This window comes from Sparus aurata, chromosome 10 (assembly GCF_900880675.1).
Source record: "Sparus aurata chromosome 10, fSpaAur1.1, whole genome shotgun sequence".
In the NCBI taxonomy this organism is placed as follows: Eukaryota; Metazoa; Chordata; class Actinopteri; order Spariformes; family Sparidae; genus Sparus; species Sparus aurata.
In genome coordinates, this window is record NC_044196.1 from 21148505 (window position 1) to 21169956 (window position 21452).

Here is a 21452-nt window from a genome sequence, read left to right on the forward strand (position 1 = left end):
CTACAGAAAACAGGAAATTCCACGTATGCGTACATTCACTTGGCATTAAAAAGCAACTCTGATTCTGATTCTGACACCTTGTGCTGAAAAGAAAAAGATGGTTCAACTTTAAATAAGTGCTCGAAAAATGGCACTCGGGCTTCCTGCCTCACAATCTGTACATACCTTTCCACGACACGATATATATATTTTTCATTTATTTCTCAGAATTTGAATTTTGTACGTAATCATTTTCACTTGGCAATTCCACATTTCAATTATTTCACATTTTTGCCTCAGTGTCTCAAGAATACGATTCAGTAAGTCTTCTTTTTCTTCTTTGTTAAAGTATTTATACTTGTTTGTCCTTTTTTTTTTGGCAGCTCCGGGCTTCCATACAAAATCCTTTCTCAGAGTGGTTATACTAGAGTGTGATAGGATAGGCAGCCTTCTTCACACCTGAACAAAAGGCAAAACAAGACGAAGGTTGTCAGACGAGAATACACACCCAGTCTCTCTGGAAGCAGGAGCTTTACATTTCACTGAAACTACAGGGAGAGGAAGACACACACAAACAAGCTGAGAAACCAAATGAGGGAGAGGAGATTTACACTTGTTCTGTTGTAAATCTACCGCGTCAAATGTCAAGAGTTTAATTAAATGCCACATTCAAAGGTGAAACACTGTATATTTAATCTGAAATTTATATCAGGGTCCTTTCTAATTTGAGTATTTTGTGCAGCTTCCTACTTCAAACCCACACTTTGCCATGAGTAAGAAACCCGGAAATAGTGAGATGTCAGATGGGGGGTTGGACCTCGTGTGTGTGTGAGTGTGAGTGTGTGAGTGAGTGAGTGAGAGAGAGAGAGAGAGAGAGAGAGAGCTCCAGTCTGCACCCTTGGGAAGGAACATCCAATCAGCCGGCTGCCATCTGATCCGATCTCTCTCTCTCACACACACTCACACACACACACACATCTGGGGACTATCGATCATCCGAGTTGATCGATCAGGATACTTTACTCCAGAGAGGAGGGGTGGAAACTTCGCAGCATCCTCTCTCTCCACAAACTTCATCTTTTTACCTCTGCCGGATTAAAAAGAAAAGAGAAAATGGTCACGACGCGACCTGGCTTCTTCCCCTCATGCGCTCATTCATAAGCGGGTGTCAAAGTCGTTCTTTTTTGGGGCTCGGATGTGCGTCGGAGGAGGTTCGGATCAGACACACGGCTTCCCCCTAACAGAGAGGAGGAGAGAGGATAGAGGAGAGAGAGGGGCGATCGGGACGAGCTGCCGGAGGAATACAAATTATACGCCTTGAAAGGAAAAACCATCCGACGAGAAGAATGAGTGGAGCCGCCGGTGTGGAGCCTTAGAAAAAAAAAAAACCCAACAAGATTCAGCTGATTTTCTTTTTTTTTTTCACCCCCCCCCCTCCAAAAAACAGAATTCGAACAGTAGTTTTGTGTTGGCGAGAGGGGAAGGATGACGGTGAAGCTGGACTTTGAGGAGTGTTTGAAGGACTCTCCGCGCTTCAGGTAAGAGTTTCACCTGTGCGCTGGCGCTGATACTGATGTGAGGAACATTGACAGCAAAGAAAAGTTCACGAATCACATTATAATGACTCCAAAAAAAAAAAAGAAAGCTGAATGTGCTTCAAATGTGTTCATATTTGAAGGTGAGTGGCGTTCCAGACCCCTGAAAACGCATTAAAAGGGGCGCTGTGGAGTTTTCAGAGAAGGAACTGGCACTCAGAATTTTAATATTTACATTACTGTAACACAACTCTTTTTCCATGACTGAATAAACAAGCTTGCTCTCAGAGGACAATAAAGTCCCGAAACACTGTTTGAGGCTAGATAAAGGTGGCAGGGTCCGCCACATATGAACAAAAAAACAGTACGAAACTGTGCCTTCCTTTAACTTAAAGGTTGTTTAGTTTGTCACTTAGTTTGTTTAGGCGTGAATAAAATGTCTGATAAAATTTTTTCCCTAAAACTACATAGTGCACCTTTAAAGCGTCCTGATTGGTCAGTTTGAGCTGCTGGTATTGGTCCCTCAGGGTCTGAGGTCAAGCTTCAGGGGTCAGCGAAAGGGCTTAAGATGCTGCACGCAGGCCTGCAGGGCTGATAACGCTGCATTTCGACGCGTCACTGAGCTACAGGAAGCTTGTACCAGCCCAGGAAACTCAACGCGTTTCATTGACACCAAAAAGAACTTTCCTGACATCTACATCAGGTTCGCACATCTCGATTTTGAACCTCACTAAAAAAGCCCTCGCCGTGCTGTCGGTGTTTGGCTCCTCTGAGCGCCATTCGGGGGCCCTAAACCGATCGTCTTTCAACACGGCCGCAGCATCTGGTGTAATCAAAAGGGAAGTGTGGCTAAATTGGTTTTGCAAGCGGCCTCATGAGAGGCTCTGGCAGAACTTGGGTGTGCCCCTGCCCTCACAGTCGTTGGCATCCTGCCTGAGTCACAGTAGCTGCTGGTGTGCCTCCACCAGCTGATTTGGCATATTTCAACCCTGAGCGCCCGAGCCTCTGTTTTCCTCCCTCCCCTTGAAATGCATGAGGCCTGCAACAGTGGTGGAAAGTTTGAGTTGTGGCAGCTGCAGCGGTGGCGAGGTCTCGTGTCAGAGGAATGAGGGAAAGGGAAGGGAAAGGAGGGAGGGAGGGAGGGAAGGAGTCAACCAAACAGATAAGCAAAGGAGGACAAAAAAAGAGATAAAAACTGCCCTGACAGCCCCGGGACGGCCGCTCAAATGCGCTGCTTCCTGTTGCTAGGTAACGGCGAGGTGGGAGGGCAACAGGAAGTGAGGCGAGATGTGCTGAGGTGATCAACAGGAGAGACAGGAAGTGTGTTTTTCTGCGGGGACGGCCGCGGCGGAAACTCAGCTTTTAGCTAGTCTTAATTTGCTCTCTCGCTCTCGGAGAGAAATTCGAAAGAACGAGGGAGTCTTTTCGTCTTCCTACTTGGTGTTTTCCACCCTTTTTCCCCCCTTCTTTCTTTCCCTTCCCACCGTCTCCTTAGCTGACTTGTCATTTGCTCGTGTTTCCAGAGGACATGACCTCAGATTTTGATTCAAACATCCCCGCACTAACAAACACAGAAAACACAAACCCGTCTACTGTCTCTTCTGTCCGGGCCCTTCTCCTCCTCCTCCTCCTCCTCTCTTCTCTCTCCACTCAGTCTTTGCCCGTTTTTTTTTTCTTCTTCCTCCTCTGACTGTCTCTCTCTCTCTCTCTCTTTTTGTCTCTGTATCTCTGTACTGTTGGTGGAAGGCAGCGGAAACCACATGGTTGAGCTGTTGGTATGAGTAGAGATGAGAGGAGGAGAGATACCGACTGTTACGCCAATAACTGACAAACTAGCCACGCACGGGACCTCTGAGGCGCCTTTGTGCCGGCTCTCACCCTCAAAAAACAAAATTTAAGAGTGCAAATCCACTGCCAAGCACCGAATTCTCGCAGGAAGGCCCAGTCCGCAGGCCTCCGCGAAAACAATTTCCATGACAGACGACCTGAGCTCCCTTCAGACCCGCAGAAATCCAATTTTTAAAAAGATCTCCTAAAAATACCCCACGTCAGGCTAAATTACAACAAAGTGAGTTTGAAAACAAACACAGGAAATTTTGCATTTGATGTAACGACACAGCCACGAGTTCATCAGCACGAAAACCACAAAATATACAGCGTTTCATGTGTTTGAAAGCTTGAGGGGGTATTATACGGGGATGAGGGCCAAATTTATAAATGAAGCAGCCTAAATTTGAAAGTTCAAGATGCGTTAAAGGAAAACAGTTTAGTTTAGTTTTCGTGCACTTTTCATACTCTAAGATACACTGTTTTTATTTGTGATCTGTTGATTATGGATCCAAGTTATTGATATAACAATGGATTGATTTATTATTATTCATTGGTTTACTTTAACAGGGAAAGTGCAATTCAATAAACATCGATGTCAGTGTGCTAAAAGTTAGCTAAAATGCTAACTTTTCATCAGCAGTTCCTAGACAGATGTTACCCTAAAACAATTAAGATTACAATTTTTTTTTTTTAAGTTAATGAAAAAGTTTATAAGCCCTTAATGTAAATCATTTGAATAAAAAAGAATATTACTGTTCGTCAATATATCATTTTGCTACATTGTTAGATACAAAATAAAACATGCAGCACAGAAGCACAATAAAGAGCATGTAAATAAAGACATTTGGAATATTAATCGAGATATGTGCTTAATTAGACGAAATGAATGTATAAAATGTTAGATAATTGCTAACTAGAATACTAGAAAGAAATGTTCAAACCTGTAAACCTTTATTCAATAATCAAGGTTGATTGATAAATCAATTAAGTCATGAATTACGCTAATTACCTTATTTTTCCTCCGTAGATACAATGTGAATATTAACACACCAGGGCTCAGTGGGTTGAGTTTTATTGGGACCTCTGACACCGAGCTCTTGTTTATGACTTTGCGTTTGTGTGTGTGTTTCAGAGCTGATATCGAAGTGGTCCAAAACGATGTGAGTGAACTCGAGACGCGGCTAGACAAGGTGAGACACATGCACAGAATACACCTACACGCACTTCGACAAAAAAAAAAATAGCACACTGAGTCACTGCTCTACTTTAGAAAAATGTTTCCCTCCCAACACACACACACCCACACACACACACAGACAGCCACCTACAGACAACCACAGAAAGCTATCAGTTGTTGTCGGACACATGCTCCTCATGGTAAAGAGACAGTGAAGTGAGAAATGGGCAGAGGCGATTGAGGTAATTCTCACCTGACAGCGAGCAGGAAGTAGCTGCTGGTGCTGCTTCCCCATCGTATTGTCCCAACAGAGAGAACTACGCTTTGTTCTGCTTGGGCTGATAAAGTATATTCCCCATGTCGTGTTCGTGTTCACACATGTTGGAGTTTCCGATCTATTCATCTGATGGAGGGGTCACATGCTAGGTTTCTGTTCCCTGATCGTACTCAATAAGAATTCATCAAAGTGTCGTGTCACTCTGCGCTGGTTTGTGACTCTGCAGCTCTGCCTCTTGTACAGCTTATCAGAGAAACAAAACAATATGGAAATATACTCGAAATCCCAGAGTAACTTTCCCTGCCAATCACTGTGTGTAGCAACAGGGATTTAGAAGAATCTGGACTAACTGGGTTGAAGCACCTCAGGGCTACTTTTATCTGTGTTGTACAATGCCCTTGAGCAAAGCGCTGACGTCAAACCAGCTCCAGTGCCGCAGCTCTCGTTGTTGAACTCTGACCTCGCCGTCTAAGAAAGAAAGAAGAGTTTGCTTGCTTACCTGCTTGCACAGGCACTCAACATTTGATCGTGATTTTAGAAAGCGATCCTGTTTTTTCTGTTCTGTCGGTTCTGATACCATACAGCCTTGGCGTCAAGTTGTAACACGTCTGATCTGCAGACGGATGAAACACAGACTTTGGATGAGCGTTGAGACCATGGTGGACGAAAAGGTCACATACTGTGCTGTAGTGAATGTAAAAATCATTAGTTACAGATAAAAGTCCTTCTGAAACTTTCGGAGTGTTACTTAAGTGTTACTTAAAGGTTTCGTCAGCGAAATGCACTTCAAGTATCAAAAGAAAAAGTTGTATTATTGCACTATATGTGTGTCATCACATTTACATACATGTTGGGTGGCTAACCTATAGCAATGCATCATGTTTTATAAACTGACCATGTTTTTTGTGTATTCTTTTGCAAAATAACACGATGAATTAGACGAAAATACACAGATAAAGTGCAATTAACTCATAGTTACACCATTGCTACAGTACCATGAAAGAAAAGGACATTCGCGAGATTTCAAAACTACGATAACACATCATGCTGCCCACGATGCCTTCAGTGTCCCACACTTCTGTCTGCTGCCTGCTTGAAGGAGATTAACTGAAGAGATCATTAGAGACAGTCATTATTATCTACCCATTTTTGTCAGCTATTTGTGTATCAGTGTAAAAGTTGAGTAAGCTAAAGTAAACTAAAGTAAGTATGTTAAAGGCTTATTTACTTATGCCTGCTGGTAAAACCTCTGCTCTGATCTACTAAATGTAGCCTATTTATAAAAGGGATAAAGGTGAAGCCTAGGTTGTCCAATGCTAACAGGTGCGGCAAAGCTAGCTTGATACGAGGGAGCGTGTGTAACTTTCGTTGAAGAGCAAATGCTAAAATGTTGCATTAAAAGTAGCACAAGAGGAGATAAAGTCAGCAAAGTGGCTCAGAAATGTCTCTTACACCTGAATATCTAGCTAATTTTTGCTAATGGTAGCTAACATTAGCTACCAAAGAGCTTGTAGCCATACCAGAGCAGGAGAGGCTAAAGCTGCATTCTTTTGCTTAAGTCAAGTTTAAAATATATATATGTGTATATATATATATATATATATATATATATATATATATATATATATATATATATAGCTGCATGTAGTTGTATTACACAATTAATAGAATTGAAAGCTATATCAATCATTTTACATTAACCAACCAGATGTCACAAAATCCAGAGTTTCTCCTCATCTCTTCAAAACTTTATAGCATATTTCAGATCATTTTTATGGCATTACAGTCCACATGTTACTGTTTTGGTTCACTCTCATCACTCTCTGAAGTCCGACTGGAAGCTACCGCCGGCTACTAGCCTTGTTAACAACTAGCTGCATGGTGATCATAGCGGAGCATTTAGCTGATAATGAGCTAGACATTTTCCTCAGGACATGGTGGAGACCAAAAACTGTGCTACAAGAAGAGTGAATAGGTGGCCAGAAACATAACTCCAAATAAATGTACCTGCTGGATGTGTAAATGGGGAGGCTAACTGTTAGCTAAAACGTGTTAGCAATAACAACTTGCAGCTTCTTCCACTTCACTTCCATTGGCTTGAGAAGCTTTAGTCTAGTAGGAATGTATTTTCTAATGTATATTACTTTTTTAAAAACAGTGTTGCTGTTCAATATGTAACTTTTTATGTACACTAACTGTCCTCATCTGCAAATAGGTGGTCTTTCTTCATACATGTTTTTCTCTGTACTCTGGGAAAAACACCCTAAAACTCTGACTGTGTTCTTGTGCAATAAAATATAAGAGATATACAACATCCAGCCTGTAAAATCGGGCAATGTTCAGGCTATAATGCAGTTTTATGAACTCCAGACAGTACTTAACAGAAGCTGGAGGATATATTCAGCATGCTCAGTGATTACGCTCGATTAGAACAACCTCTAACTCAGGCTGTTTTACTGCTTAATGTCTGGGCTCCTGGAATAACTCCTCGTTACGTTTAAATATTCATCCCGATTAGTCACCTCTGTTGTTTTGAGAGTTCCGGAAGGAATTTGACCGCGCCGTTGCTTGTTTGTGTCATCCAGCTTGTGAAACAATGCCATGCCATGGTGGAGGCGGGCAGGGTCTACTGCCAGACCAGCAAGAGCTTCGTCAACGGCCTGCGGGAGCTCGGACACCAGTGCACCGGGGACAGCATGATGGAGGTGAGTGGTAGCACGAGTCGTCAGGGAGTCATTTTTATTTTTCCACTCGGATAATTCAGAGAAAGTGTTTCGCCAAATGTCATTAAACTGTGAAATCTTTAATGTTTTGGCCATATTGTCCACATGTCCAACATTGGTGTTAATGAGACTAAATGGAGCTTATTTGAACCTTGGATTACAATCTGCATTCTAACTACCAAACAAAAACAGTTGTAATAGATAAAAAATGCTGATGAAATACAGCGTCTAATCTCAGATGTCTGTCTTGCAGGAGTGTTTGGACAAATTTTCCAAAAAGCTGTCCATCATCTTGGAGGCTCAGGGGGTGAGTCCGTCTGTCCTGGTCTATCTCGACTCTTATCATTGTGCAGTATGTGGTGGTGTGGTCAGACAAGGCTGCAGAAGCACATTGTTGAATGCGCTACTTTTGACATTTAGCAGTTGCCTGTGCTCTCTGTGATAGATCTGTCTCTGCCTGTCTCCCTTTCAGGAAGTGATTGAGACCACACAGAAGTCAGTGAAGTTGAAGCTGCAGAACTTTGTCAAAGAGTGAGTGAGCTGCTCTGTTTGCTGCATCTAATCTTCGTCTCTCACTCGGCCACCTTCCTCAGACTGAGTCACTCTGCTGCGTCTCTGCCAAGCGTTAGCACGCCACATGGAGCAAATATTACAGGCTTCTGATGCTTCATTTTGGCCCTCTTTTGACTTTGTCCTTCAGTCTGCTCTCAGTAATGGGAATGATACGGTGGATTACATGAGAGCGAGGATGTCTTGCAGCCTGTGACAACAGCGATTAGCCGGATTTTTAGCCAGTGACACATTTTCAATGTGGTTTAACCCTCTGAGCTTGCAGGTCTCTTGTCAAAGAAACAAACAGGAAGGCATGAAAGCTGCTTTATTAAAGGAGCAATATGTAAGACTTCTAGTTGAAAACATAAAAAAAAATCACCAGAATGTGATTAAATAGTTCAGTTTTGACATTGTGACGCATGTGTATTGTGTTGTAGCAATATCTACTGAGATTAGCATGCTAAGCAGCTAGCTCCAGCTGCTCCCTGTGCAAAGCCTGTGTGTTAGCAGTTTGAACGATAACACAACCCTGGTCCCTGAGCTCCCAGTCCAAGTGGCTAGTGGCAAAGCCAACTGAGCTAACAAGCTATGGGCAGCTACAATTAGCAGCAGTTAGCGATTACTGTGGTGAAATGCTTGTTTGGAGTACAAATTTGACAGACGGACAATTCTTACTGTACATATAGCACCTTATGCCACCACCACATAGCAAAAATGTCCTATTAATAGACTTTTTACGAGTAAATTATACAAACATGATGGTAGATAATCTAGAAATTTTATCAACTTGTCATTTCCTTTGAAATTAGCTTGTAAACTGACTCTACAATCCATGACTCCCAAAGACAATAGCTAATGTATCTGTAGTTTCTTCAACAGCCAAATATCATTTTAATTTATTTGTCATATATGGGTTAAATACTCACGGAAGCTGGACAGTCGTAACTTATTTTCCTTGTCCCTTCCCTTCCTCTCTTCCAGGGATGTGCGTCGGTTCAAAGATGTGCGCAAGGAGTTCGAGCGCAGCAGCGAATGTCTGGAGAGGGCACAGGAGAGGAACGCTCAGGCCCCGCGGGGGAAAGTACACGAGGTGGAGGAGGCGAGCAACGCTCTGCTCAACGCACGCAGGTCCTTTCGGGCTGAGGCCCTCGATTACGTCCTGGAGGTGAGAATGAATGCTGGGTGGAGTAAAAATCACACTAAGTCACAATGTCACACATTTGCATAATTCATGCCTAGAAGCAAGTTTGGCAAGTAAGGATTGATTTAGCCAAGCTGCTTTGTTGTTGTTGGTGGTGCTGGCTCAAGCGTGTGTGAGCTGACCAATCAGAGCAGATTGGATATTCAGGAGGCGGGGGCCTTAAAGACACAGGAGCGTACACAGAGCGTTTCAGACTGAGGGGGAATACAGAGCAGCTGCACTGGAGAGTATGAGAAAACAGCTGTGTTTTTTTGAGCACTGAAGCATGTTAACCTATTCTAGGAGTAAACCCCCCCAAAAAGTATGAACCTGAAAGTTACACTAATACGTCCTCTTTAATGACATGGAGACTATCACACTTGCATCAGGAAGTGCACTCTATTTTGCATTGATCTCAATCTTGCACCTTTACGAAGAGGATGGTAGTAGTGTTTCTATTTTTGGCTTGATCGGCTGCTGTTTAAAATGTTCATATCAGATATCTGCTGCAACGATAATAATACTTTGGAGTATTAATTCCTTTACCTTGACTTCAAATAAATGAAAACAGGCATATACAGGAACAACCTCAGCAGACTCAGTCTCATAAGCATCGGCCTGGATGAAATACACAACAGCACGTCTGATTATAGTTGTGCTTCTGCTGTTTTGAATGATAACAGGTTTGCCTCGGGGCTCCTCTTCAGACTTGTGGTTGTGGCTCTCAGACGTTTAACTGGTCTGTGAGTTTGTTTTTTCGGTTATGGAAACATGAAGCGTCTTTTAACCGCTGCTTCCTTTTGTTTCAGATTAATGTGATTGAAGCCAAGAAGAAGACCGACATTTTGATGGCTGTGAGTTCATGTTGACCCATTTCAAGTTCACTTTGCTGCTTTTGTAAACATGTGGTCTTTGAAAGTGTGTACTGTAATTAAGCTGGATTTTCTCAGGATGTCTTCTGTGATATGAGAGTAGACGTCTTCTCAATGATTTCTTGCGGTCATGTCAGGTGTTGTCGCTGATGGAGGCCCAGGCTCAGTTCTTCCAACATGGCAACCAGTCTCTGTCAGAACTGGACGAGTACAGGCGAAAACTGAATGAAGAGGTAACTTCCTGTTCGAGCCGGATTGATCTAATTTCCTCTGCTGCAACTGATTTGCACGGGTCTTGGGAGGTTCTAACACTGTGCTTAAAAACACAGCTGGCTTTTATACAAATACTAACTATATAAATAACAGCTGGGCAGAAAAAGATAAACAACATAAAACCTACAGCCAAATCAAATAAATATTTGGACATTTTTTCGAAATACACTTATTTGCCCTCAGTAAACTGAAACCACCATTAGCACGCAAACTGTGTGGCTATAGCTAGGAGGTGACTAGCCTAGCTTAGCACAAAGACTGGAAGCAGGGTAAAACAGCTTATAAATATATGTATAACTAGTAATTAAAAATTTAGAAGTGATGGTAAGCTTCCTTTTTTTTTTTTTTTACTTTGGTAATCACCACGCTACATATTTCCCCCTGCTTACAGTCTTTATGCTAAGCTAGGCTAATTGAACCCCCGGCTATAACTTCACACTTAATGCACGTATGCGTAAAATATCGGATCAAGGACGTGGCAAGCCGACAACTAATTATGTTTCCCAAATGTCTCACTCATATTTTTAACCACATCTGAATTCGGTTGAATCCTGTTGCACAAGAGGACTTCCCATGTGGCAGTGAGCTGTTACATGACCTGAAAATCCTCTGTTGAAAGAAGATTAACTGTCATGAAAGATAGATATATAGATTTGAGCTGTGAGAAATGAGAGGAATCTATTTAAAAGAAAAGCAAAGACCCTTTAGTAGCCGCTCTGGAGCCAGTCTTGTGGCAGGTTATAACTACTGGGGTGCCATGTTTCGTTGAGCACGTCTCTATATTGTTTGTCTTTGTTGCTCAACATCATACAAGGATGCAGAAGTGGAATGATTGGGCAGAAAATAAGAGAAAAGCAAAGTTTTGTAACACATAAACTATTCTTTTTTTTTCTTTTTTTTTCTCTATACCTTGCCTTTTTTATTGTGAAAAGTCAGATAGTTTGTCTCCTTTAACCTCTGACAGGTGTCCAAATGAACCGATTGTAGAGTTTTTGACTGGCCACAATGCAGGCTTAAAGAGATTTGAGACTTATTTTACGAGACAGGAAATGTATTCAAAACTGTCTCTTATGGCACCTTTAGTGATAAAACCATAAATGCAGTCTGGGCAAACTGCATCACATTAGTTCTTGGTGTCTATCTAAAGGGGGGCGGGGCAGAGGAGTCACAAGATGACATCACACCATCGTTCATCGTGACAGGAAAAAGTGAGCAACAACAGGAAATATTTCACATGTCTGTGTCTGTGTATGTGTGTGTGTGTGTGTGTGTGTGTGTGTGTGTGCGTGTGTGTGTTAGTTCCTGCTGTTTGACCGTTCAAATTGGAAAAAAAACATTTAGCTTCTTCAACCTTGAACATCAGCAGTATTACTGCCGAGTTTTTTTGCTTAATGTAAATAATTTGAAACGGGAAATGAGTTTGTCAGCATTTTGCCGGCAGAATCATACCCCAACGAGGCTCTTCCTGTTTCAACAGGAAATGATAGGAAGGAGAATGAGCAGATGAGAGAGAGAGAGAGAGAGACACTGAGGAATAATATGCCTAACAGAGAAACCACCAGTGGTGCTCCTCTGTTTGGCACAGGACATAGGAAGAGGTTCGACTCTTCCTAATTCCTGTTTCCTGAAGAGCAAGCTCTGCGGGAGTGATAACCTATCCTGAACTTCACAGAGGCAAACATGTAAGAGAGGACAGAGGAAAGGAAAGAGGGGAAAGTTGTCCTACAGTGAAGAGACAGAAAGGACAAGGCAACAACTAAAGAAGCAGGAATAAAAAACGAGAGAATCATATGTGCATAAACCAGACTCCATTCAATTTTTTTTTTACACATTTTTAGAAGACTCATCTTTAAAGGCGGGAAACCTTCCATAAATTGTCTTTCAATCAAATTCTTAACTAACTTATTAACTTAACCCCTTTTCCACATTATATGTTGTCTCACTGAGTGCAATTAAATTACATTTTTCTGTTGAAGAGGATTGTGCAAACTTCATACGTAGTTAAGGACTGGTTGGCTTAAAATGCAGAAATGTCCTAATATGGACTGGGATTTTAGCTCCACTGTCGCTATTTAGCCTGCCGATGTGTCGTTGTGCAAGGCACTTAATCATTTTGTGTTTCACTTAGCATACAAATCAGTTAATGTATCCAAAAGCCTTATATATTGTACACAAGAGCCCTTTAAAACCGTTGACGCTGGCTTCCAGAAGAAAGCCTCAGTGAGCGAAATGCATTTATGAGGGTTCTCATAAAAAGGGGGAATGATATACATTTAAAAATCAATATTTGCGTCTGGAGAATGACCTCCGCGTCTGTTTCTGTTCAACAGCACACTCAGTTTGTTCTGAATGCTGCCCGGGAGAAGAGGGACATGGAGCAGAGACACGCCGCAGTCAAGAAAAAGGTCTGCTTTTTTACAAAGATGAACACTTAAACACACACTTTTACTCAGTTTAAACCCAAATGTGAAAAACAAACATCAACAGGAAAAAAGGCCTTTAACTGGATAATGAGTGCTGCAACTTCAACTACAGTGACACTGAGTTACTAATGAAATATTTCTAGGATGTGTCTTACGATGACTCCATCATGGACTTCAGTGCTGACGCAGCCAACGGGATCGCCATGGAGGGATACCTCTACAAGAGGGCCAGCAACGCCTTCAAGACCTGGAGCAGGTACAAGTTTACCCACGACATGTCTCGCACAGAACAGCTGCATTGTGTTTTTTTTTTTTTTTTTTACGCCTTTTCTCCCACCTAACATCTCGCTAAGAGAGACTCAAACGTCCTCTGTGTTGGGAAATAGTTTCGACAGTGTGTGCGGCGACTTTCCCCTCTCTGTCTTTCCTTTCTTTGCTGATTGATGGTTGATTTTCTGACCCTTTTCATGTTCTCCCCCCGCTGCAGGCGTTGGTTTTCGATTCAGAAAAATCAGCTGGTGTATCAGAAGAAATTCAAGGTATATTTTGAAATAATTGTAGCTATCCTCTTCGAAGATTCGCTTGGCCGGGCGTAGAACAAAGACCTACGTGCAAATGCTAAAATGTGAGTGTTGACCTGCGTGTTCTTCCTGTCTGCGCCTCTCTCAGGACCAGCCCACGGTTGTGGTGGACGACCTGCGTCTTTGCACAGTGAAGCCCAGTACTGAAAACGAGAGACGGTTCTGCTTTGAAGTGGTCTCCCCGTCAAAGTGAGTGTGCGTGCGTGTGTGTGTTGGGGGGAGGGGGGGGGGGGCAAGTTGATGCAGACGCCTGTTGAAGCTATGGCGGTGGATTTTCATCAGCATTAAGTGTGCGGATTAGAGCGTCCTGCGAAAGAGGGTCGTGCGTGCTTGTGTGTGTGTGTGTGGTTGTGATCATTTTTTCCATGTTAATCTCGTGTGCTGAGAAATGAGCTGATCACTGCGTGTGTGTGTGTGTGTGTAGGTGTTGTTTGTTGCAGGCAGACTCAGATAGGCAGCAGCAGGCGTGGATCAGCGCCGTCCAAAACAGCATCGCCTCAGCCTTCCAGGAGCGCAGAGAGGACCCACACAGCCCAGTGAGAATACACACACACACACACACACACACACACACACATACATACGTTATCTTTTACATCTGCATTTTTCTGTGGGAGTTGAATCCGATGAGGTACAGAAGAAGCGGTGGGCCTTTGTGCATCTCCTCATTCCTGTGCGTGTGTTTACGTGTGTGTGTGTGTGTGTGTGTGGTTATCAGAGACAGCGCTGCAGCTCGATGTCGGCGGGCACTTTGGGAGGAGGCGGAGGAGGAGGCGGAGGAGCGGATCAGGAGAGCGAGGGCTGCAAGGCGCTGGAGGAGGTTCAGGCGATCCCCGGGAACAAGCAGTGCTGCGACTGCGGGGAGCCCGGTCCCGATTGGGCCTCCATCAACCTGGGCATCACGCTTTGTATCATCTGCTCTGGCATACACAGGTACACACTCAGACACACACACACACACACACACACACACACACACACACACAAACTTGGCTTTAAACTTTCGCTCTAATGGTTTCCTCCTCCTAACAGGAGCCTGGGAGTCCATTTCTCCAAAGTGCGCTCCCTCACTCTGGACTCGTGGGAGCCAGAGCTCGTTAAGGTAATTTAACCTTTTAACCACGCCGGCTCCACGGCCTCATTACTGCCTCTCCATCTGTTAACAACAAAACATCCACAGAGTATGAGGATTATGTAATGCATTATGCAATAGTTTACTTTAAATAAACTCTCAAACGAGCTCCGAGACACACTCGCATTCCTTCTTATCGCTCTGCTTCCCTTTAGTTGATGTGCGAATTGGGGAACACAGTCATCAACAGGATCTACGAGGCCCGGATTGATGAGATCACCATCAAGAAGCCCCACGCCTCCAGCCCCAGGTACAAACAATCCACACTGACCAAAGACTGTGTGTAAAGACCGCCGACGTGTCTGAAACTGACTAATGCGACGCGATTCCGAGTAAAACCACAACTATTTGTTTCATTTTTCGTTTTTAGCAGAAACTTGTGTAAGAAAGACTTTCGAAGGCGAAAGAATGTCTAATGAAAAGAAGCTTTCGATTGCATTGTGGGAACCGTAGGATCCAGCATCTCTGCACATGAACTACAAGGTGAAAGTTGGGGTATCTCCCCTTAAGCTGCTCCGATGTCAACCATTCTCATTTGAATTCTTCTCACTGTGGAAGTTCAACGCTACTCGATTACTCAGAGAATAATCCCTTTAGGTCAGGAGTTATCTGGAAATTCAACTAGGGCCTTGTCTCTGAGGGGGCTTTTTTTTCCAAATGCTAAAAATTTTCCAGCCTCATCTCTCAAGCCGTCACAGAAAACGCACTCTTCACCTCCCCCTGCTGTCATTCCGATGCCATTACATGCCCTTCCTCCTGCGTGTGTTGTGTTTTCACGTTGATTCGAAGATAAACTTGTGCTCCGGCTCTGCACGAATCTGAAAAGAGTCTGACAGGACATCAGAGGTTCAGTGGCTGACTTTGAAAGAGTCAACCTCTGCAAACATCCAGGTGGTTTACAGATGATCATATCAGCGGCCTGTGACGCTGTTACACTTATTTCTTTACTTCCTCTTTTTCTCCTCTGTGGTGTTGCAGCAGACAGGAAGTGCCACAGGTACATGACACAGATGGTTAACGTCGTGACTAAAGCCTCCTCCGGAAACTCGCTGCGGGGCTGCATGCTTTCTGCAGCATGAGCTTTCGGTCTCGTCTCGTCTGGCCTTACTTTATTTGGTTGTTTTGCAGTCCTGCTCCCGTTGGTGTAGTTGCTTCTCTTATACAAAAGGAGGCACTTTGGGTCCTAAATACACGTCTTTTTAACTGAATTTATTACTTCATTAAAAGAACAACGAGGGCCTCGGGGGATATGTGTTACGCATTCTTGTCTCACAGCTGCACAAGCAAGTTGTGGAGTCAAACTGAGAACAAGTAAAGCCAGAAACAGACGGTCAAATACGGCCCTGCATGTCGGCTTCTTTGTTTTAGAAATTGTCTTGTTTATGAGAGAAGATTGCTGTAGAGATATAAATTATCCTCATCTCTCTCACTCTTTCGTTGTCATTTCTGTCCCTCAGAGGAGACAAGGAGTCGTGGATCCGATCAAAGTATGTTGAAAAGAAGTTTATCCAAAAGCTGCCCGAGACCGGCAGGAACCCCCTGCTGAGGCGATCCAGCGCCAGGAGGAACCGAGCGACCACGCAGGACCGTACTGTCCAGCGGCCGCCGATCAAACCCAAACCAAACCGAGCCACTCTGCCTCGGAGCACAGGTAAACGCCTATCGACAGGTATCAAGACTGACTGACTGACAGATGGGCAACAGCGGGCTGTTAAAGGAATAATACCGCTGTTGGTTGCCTGCTTTCCGTCAAGATCACCGCTCACCTACTTCTGCTGATGTCAACAGAACAGAAACACACACACTTGCACAATCCCTAATCTTGGCGATCCAGCAAAAGTTGATAATCCTGGAGGCCTGGCCTGCTCTATTTTATGTGTGCTGTTGCAGTCGGCAGGATAAACCGGTAATCGTGCCTCTCTCCCTCTCTCTCTCCCTCAGGACTGAGCCCCAGTGACCTTGTCCAAAAGAACAATTCAGGCTTTCACAAAGGTGAGGTAAAACACGCTCATGCAAGCACACACTGATGCACTCGTCTGACCTGACAAAGGAAGCACGCTTGTGCAATGTGTTCGGCATGGGCTGTGGAGACACACGCCTTCAATCTGTTAAGGCGCTCCAATTAAGCTCGTTGTCAGGTTCATATTTGTATTTTAGGTTTCGGCTAGAAAACGTTTACGTTCTTTAATCTTCAGAAAACACATTGTTTTGTCCATCGCTGCAGCACCTCTATTCGCCCTAGGTCTGAACACTCCTTTTTAGTGCCTGTCTCTTTAAGACCACCCTCCAGAAGAAGGGTGTGCTCTGATTGGTCAGTTCGCACTTGCCTGAGCAGGCACCACCCACCAGCATTCTCCATTGATTGAGCGATTTAATAATTCCACAGAAAATGTCAAAAATGTCATGTCAAAAGCACCATGACCTGCTAATTTGAGCCTCTGCTGGAGAAAAACAAACGGCAGTATGTGTTTGACAGTTAAGTTGAAGTTAACCCTCTGGTCCCCTCAGACATGGACGAGGAAGAAGAGGACCTGAGCGGACTGCACCCCGGGGCGCTGCTGTATCGCTCGGCAGCCCTGCAGAACTTCCCCGTCATGGCCGACGCTTTGGCCCACGGAGCCGACGTCAACTGGGTCAACGTGGCCGAGGAGTCCAGCACGCCGCTGATACAGGCCGTCTCAGCGGTAAGGACAGCATTGCATTATATTCACGGCCCCCAGAGGATGAATCATTGTGTTTTTCGATGACCGCACCTACAGCAGCACTATCATTTTTGTTTTACCTCTTGGCCCAGCCCTGTGGTGTCAACATTCAGGCTAACAATTCAAACTCTACACAGGCAAAAATAAAGATATAACAGCAAATAAACTGGAAAATCTACTTAAAACGTCCTCCACAGTGGTTCCCATTTTGGAGACTAAATTAGCTTCCCTGTAGCATCACCCTCAGGCCTCAGTTTTGCACTCAAAGTATATAATCATTGCTATGAAACTTGCTAATCAGGCGGATAAACCCCTCAGCTTCCATTTAACATTTTTAGCCTAGATGGACCAACCTTCAGGAGCCACCAGCGGGTCTTTATAAATTTAGTCTTGTTGCGTTAAACCTGTCTGGACAAGGTGATAATAAGGAGAGGTTCAGAGGGGATCACGTAGATTACGCAACTGTACTATGGAAAAAACAGAAACGACAGCTCACGTGTTCCTGTCTCCTCGCCAGAACGCCCTGGCGGCCTGCGAGTTCCTGCTGCAGAACGGCGCCAACGTCAACCAGGTGGACAGCAACGGGAGAGGGCCGCTTCACCACGCCACCATCCTGGGTCACACAGGGTAAGATGCACCGTAACACGTACGTAACAGTCCCCCGTTTGCCCAAAATGACTTCCCCTAGTTTGGCATAGTGGGAAATCTCAGCAGAAAAGGAAGTTGATGAATCGAAACAAAACACAAAAGAGTCTATTGAAGAGCTGCGAGCGCGCTGAAGTCACAAAGCTGACGCTTCTTTACAAGTCGAACTTCCTTATCTTCAAGCATCTCTGTGCAGTCAAACGTGTTGCCCAGCTGTAGCTTTACAGCGGCGCGTCCGCTAAGTAATCACTGCTGAACGGACAAAGTTGTGTATTTGGCGATCTAAAAGCAGAGAGAAGTAGATAACAGGTGGCTCATTGTTTCACTGAGTCCTATATATACTTGTACTGCGTTAACAAGAGAAAGTCGAGGCAGCATCTGACTGTAATCTCATTTTGGCTGGGGTCGGATTGCAGACTTCTGATGTAGAACTTAAATTAAGAGCACCTGTTTGTTTTTTGTTTTTTAACAGTCCGTTCAAAAACACAGCTCCACGGCTTCCAAGAACTAATAAGCGACAGGAACTTTATTCAGGAACGAAACGGGGGACTTAAAAGTCTCCTTTGTGCACCCCTGTTTCAGATTTGTTTGGAGAACCGTGAAGATTAAGCCATCAAAAATGCTTTTCAAACTGACGATGGTCCTGTTATCATGTTCTTCCTTTTTATTGTTGTGCAAATCTGACGTTTCAATAGGCTCAGTGAATGGATGCAAAAAAAAAACATGCAGAGGTGGAAAAGCTATGATTAGCCTTAACTCCACCGCAGAAACTTCCCCCCATGGACTAGGAACCTTGGCGGAATTCAGTGTTTCCACCGTAGCGACCAGGGTCTAAATGAAGTTCCGGGGACATTGTTCTCCCCACAAAAAAGTCCTTGCTTTTCATACATCAGCAGACTAATTTGATTAATTGTAGCTGGTCTTTGGTCTGCTGCAGACAATTAGACAAAAACAATATGGAGGAACCTTTTAGCTCTTTGGAAAAAGGTTTGGGTGGAAACATGGCGTCCGAGAAACCCTTCTTAGTTCCTCCTCTTGAAACCCACGAAAGGATCTTAATTTCCTGAAAATGTTTCCTGGGCACACACATGCACACACGCACACACACACACACACACACACACACACACACTCTCACACTCTTTCTGTCTCTGTGATGTCCCAGGTTGGTTTGTCTCTTCCTGAAGCGAGGAGCAGACTACAACGCCAGAGACAAGAACCAGAAAGACCCCATAACAATCGCCGTGGACAACGCCAACGCCGACATCGTCACTCTGTGAGTCCCGTGGACCAGAAGAACCTCTTACGTCACCATGTAAACCAGTTAACAAACGGCAGCCCTTTCCTAACCGATCTTCTCCGTTTCAGGCTGCGGATCGCCAAGATGAACAAGGAGATGCGGGAGATGGACGGAGCGTTTGGCCAATCAGGTCACTCAGGGGGGCAGGGATCTGGGGGTTTGTTGAGCGGGAGCGGAGGTGGGCTGGCCCACACCAGGAAGAGCCTCCAGGCTATAAAGAACCATATAAGTGGCTGGGCTCTGGGGGGGCAGAATGATTAGCGGGGTTAAAAAGTCAGCCCTGGACAGGACGTAGGCGGCGAGGCTGGAATGAGCTAAAAGGAAAACAACATGTTTTGTCTAGTTGTTAACCATCAGAAATCACTGGCTTTGCAGTTGTCATGTGATGTTTATCTGCAGAGAATTATCCAGGCCCTCCCACACGTCGCTCGAGGACAAACTTAGAAGAAAAAAGTCAAAGTGCCTTCGGGGTGAGAAGGCTTAAAACGCAGGGTACGACAGTAGGAAGGCTCGGGGACGTAAACGGAAACCGAGTTATCGATCAAGTGAAGACAGAGAAACGTCTGGTGAAACACGGCAGGAGCGCTGTCGAGAGATGTTGTCGCACTTTGAACCACAAACGCACATCATGCTGCACTTTGAAACCCACAAAATCTCCAAATACCTTGTTGATAAAGAGCGCTGCATGTGGGTGTTTTCCAGTGTTTCACTGAGGTTCAGAAAAAGCATATATAAGATACCTCTATCGGGCATATTTTTAATGATATTTGTATATATGGGGTATTTTTATATTCAGTATGTACAGTGTTGTTTGTATGTTGTCATATAAGCTGAATCCACTTTTGGGTTTGTTTCTCAAGAACGACTTCCTCCTCTATTCTGTGAATAGTCTGAACTCTTGTCATATGTTGACCTGTTTGTATTTATCTGTGCTGTAGCTCTTGAGTCTAAGATTAGCCGTGGGTTTTTGTTTGCCTTTTTGTCATTTTGGCTCCTTCTCAAGCTGCAAAGTCCATTCTTTTTTTTTTCGTGATTGTCCCTTTTCAGCCGAGGCTTTTGTGAAGCTTCACAAGTGAAAGAATGGAAACGTGATGCTTTTTTTTTGTGTCTGCTTGAAAAAAAAAAAAAGAAAGAAAGAAAACTGCTGGTCAGTATTTGACATGCTGTGCTCTATCACTGTGTGTCTTTGTCACTTGTGCGCCTTTGCCCTTCTGCCCGCTGAGATGTCCGGCTGGTCTCAAGTGCTTGTGCAGTGTGCCACCTACTGCAATCTAAGAGGTAAAGTGCATGTGCATGTGTGTTTTTATTTGTCCGGTTGCATGCTTCTCGCTTTAGGGCTACAATTTTTAAGCGCGTTCAGGAAATACTTGGGTTGTGACGGCTTGTTAGAACTCAATGTGCCCCCCAAAATGACGACGCTTTTGATGATTCGAACACAGCTGTCTCAGATTAAACCCAGACGAGATGACATAAGCGCTTTAAAAAGTCGTTGTTCTCTTGAAAACGTCTCATGTCTCCATCTCTGCTTGTCTCCAGGTGATGACACCTACCACGACATCTTCAGAGACTTTTCACACATGGCCTCAAACAACCCCGAGAAGCTCAAACGCCGCAGCGCAGACCCTAAATCCTAACCAGCCTCCGCCTCCTCTTCATCACCTCGCTGTACAGTAACCACATTTAGAACCAAAAAAAAACCGCAAGTATGCAGACACACCAGCACACATGTTCCCCTGGCTACCTGCCACATGTTCAGTCATAGCTCAGCTGGTGTTGACTTCAGAGGGGGATGAACGCTCCGAACAGTGAATTCTTTGTGCGAGCACGTCAGAGCAGAACAATTGTGCCCGAGTGGGAACACTGGAACAGCTTCATCAGAGCAGCAGGAGGTGTCTTTATGTGTAGCAGAGGGTAACACCATCACTCTGCCAAGATTTTCCTAATTAAATCCTGTAAATCTGTTTCTTTTTTTTTTTTTTTTACGCTAAAAGGGCTGTTTTTTTTTTTATGTTTCTCTGCCATTTCTGTTGAAGCGTAACACGATAAAGACGTGAAAATGTTCAAACATTCTTGCAATCTCATTCTGTTGTAACGTATGCAGATTTTTATATTTGGGATGTTTTTTTGAGATGCTGTTCGTGTCTGTTTTTGTTAAAACTGTGTCAGGTACTTGAGATTCACGAACAAATAAACCACAATGCAAATCTTATTTTCAGTGTGTTTAAGTTTCAAACAATGACCGGCCAAAGGTTCATTATTGCAATGATGATG

At 44.1% G+C, this 21452-nt stretch overlaps 1 protein-coding gene across 1 annotated transcript; it reads left to right on the top strand.

Annotated features, from left to right (window-relative positions):
- The first annotated feature begins 409 nt into the window (after positions 1-409).
- On the top strand, positions 410-21390 carry acap1 (ArfGAP with coiled-coil, ankyrin repeat and PH domains 1). Its single transcript, XM_030429902.1, has 23 exons — positions 410-1517; positions 4477-4534; positions 7384-7503; positions 7775-7828; positions 7994-8052; positions 9055-9238; positions 10063-10107; positions 10263-10358; positions 12729-12803; positions 12965-13077; positions 13309-13360; positions 13491-13591; positions 13827-13938; positions 14121-14335; positions 14435-14504; positions 14690-14784; positions 15992-16185; positions 16476-16526; positions 17043-17218; positions 17754-17863; positions 19047-19157; positions 19250-19311; positions 20718-21390. Exons 1-23 carry the CDS (start codon positions 1465-1467, stop codon positions 20813-20815), a joined length of 2304 nt encoding a protein of 767 aa, XP_030285762.1. The 5' UTR covers positions 410-1464; the 3' UTR covers positions 20816-21390.
- Positions 21391-21452: the final 62 nt, after the last annotated feature.

Excerpts from the sequence above, each read along its gene's own strand:
- acap1 (XM_030429902.1), top strand. The coding sequence starts at position 1,465 with ATGACGGTGAAGCTGGACTTTGAGGAGTGTTTGAAGGACTCTCCGCGC. Across the intron at positions 10,108-10,262 it reads AGACCGACATTTTGATGGCT|GTGTTGTCGCTGATGGAGGC; the intron begins GTGAGTTCATGT and ends CGGTCATGTCAG. Across the intron at positions 10,359-12,728 it reads GGCGAAAACTGAATGAAGAG|CACACTCAGTTTGTTCTGAA; the intron begins GTAACTTCCTGT and ends TCTGTTCAACAG.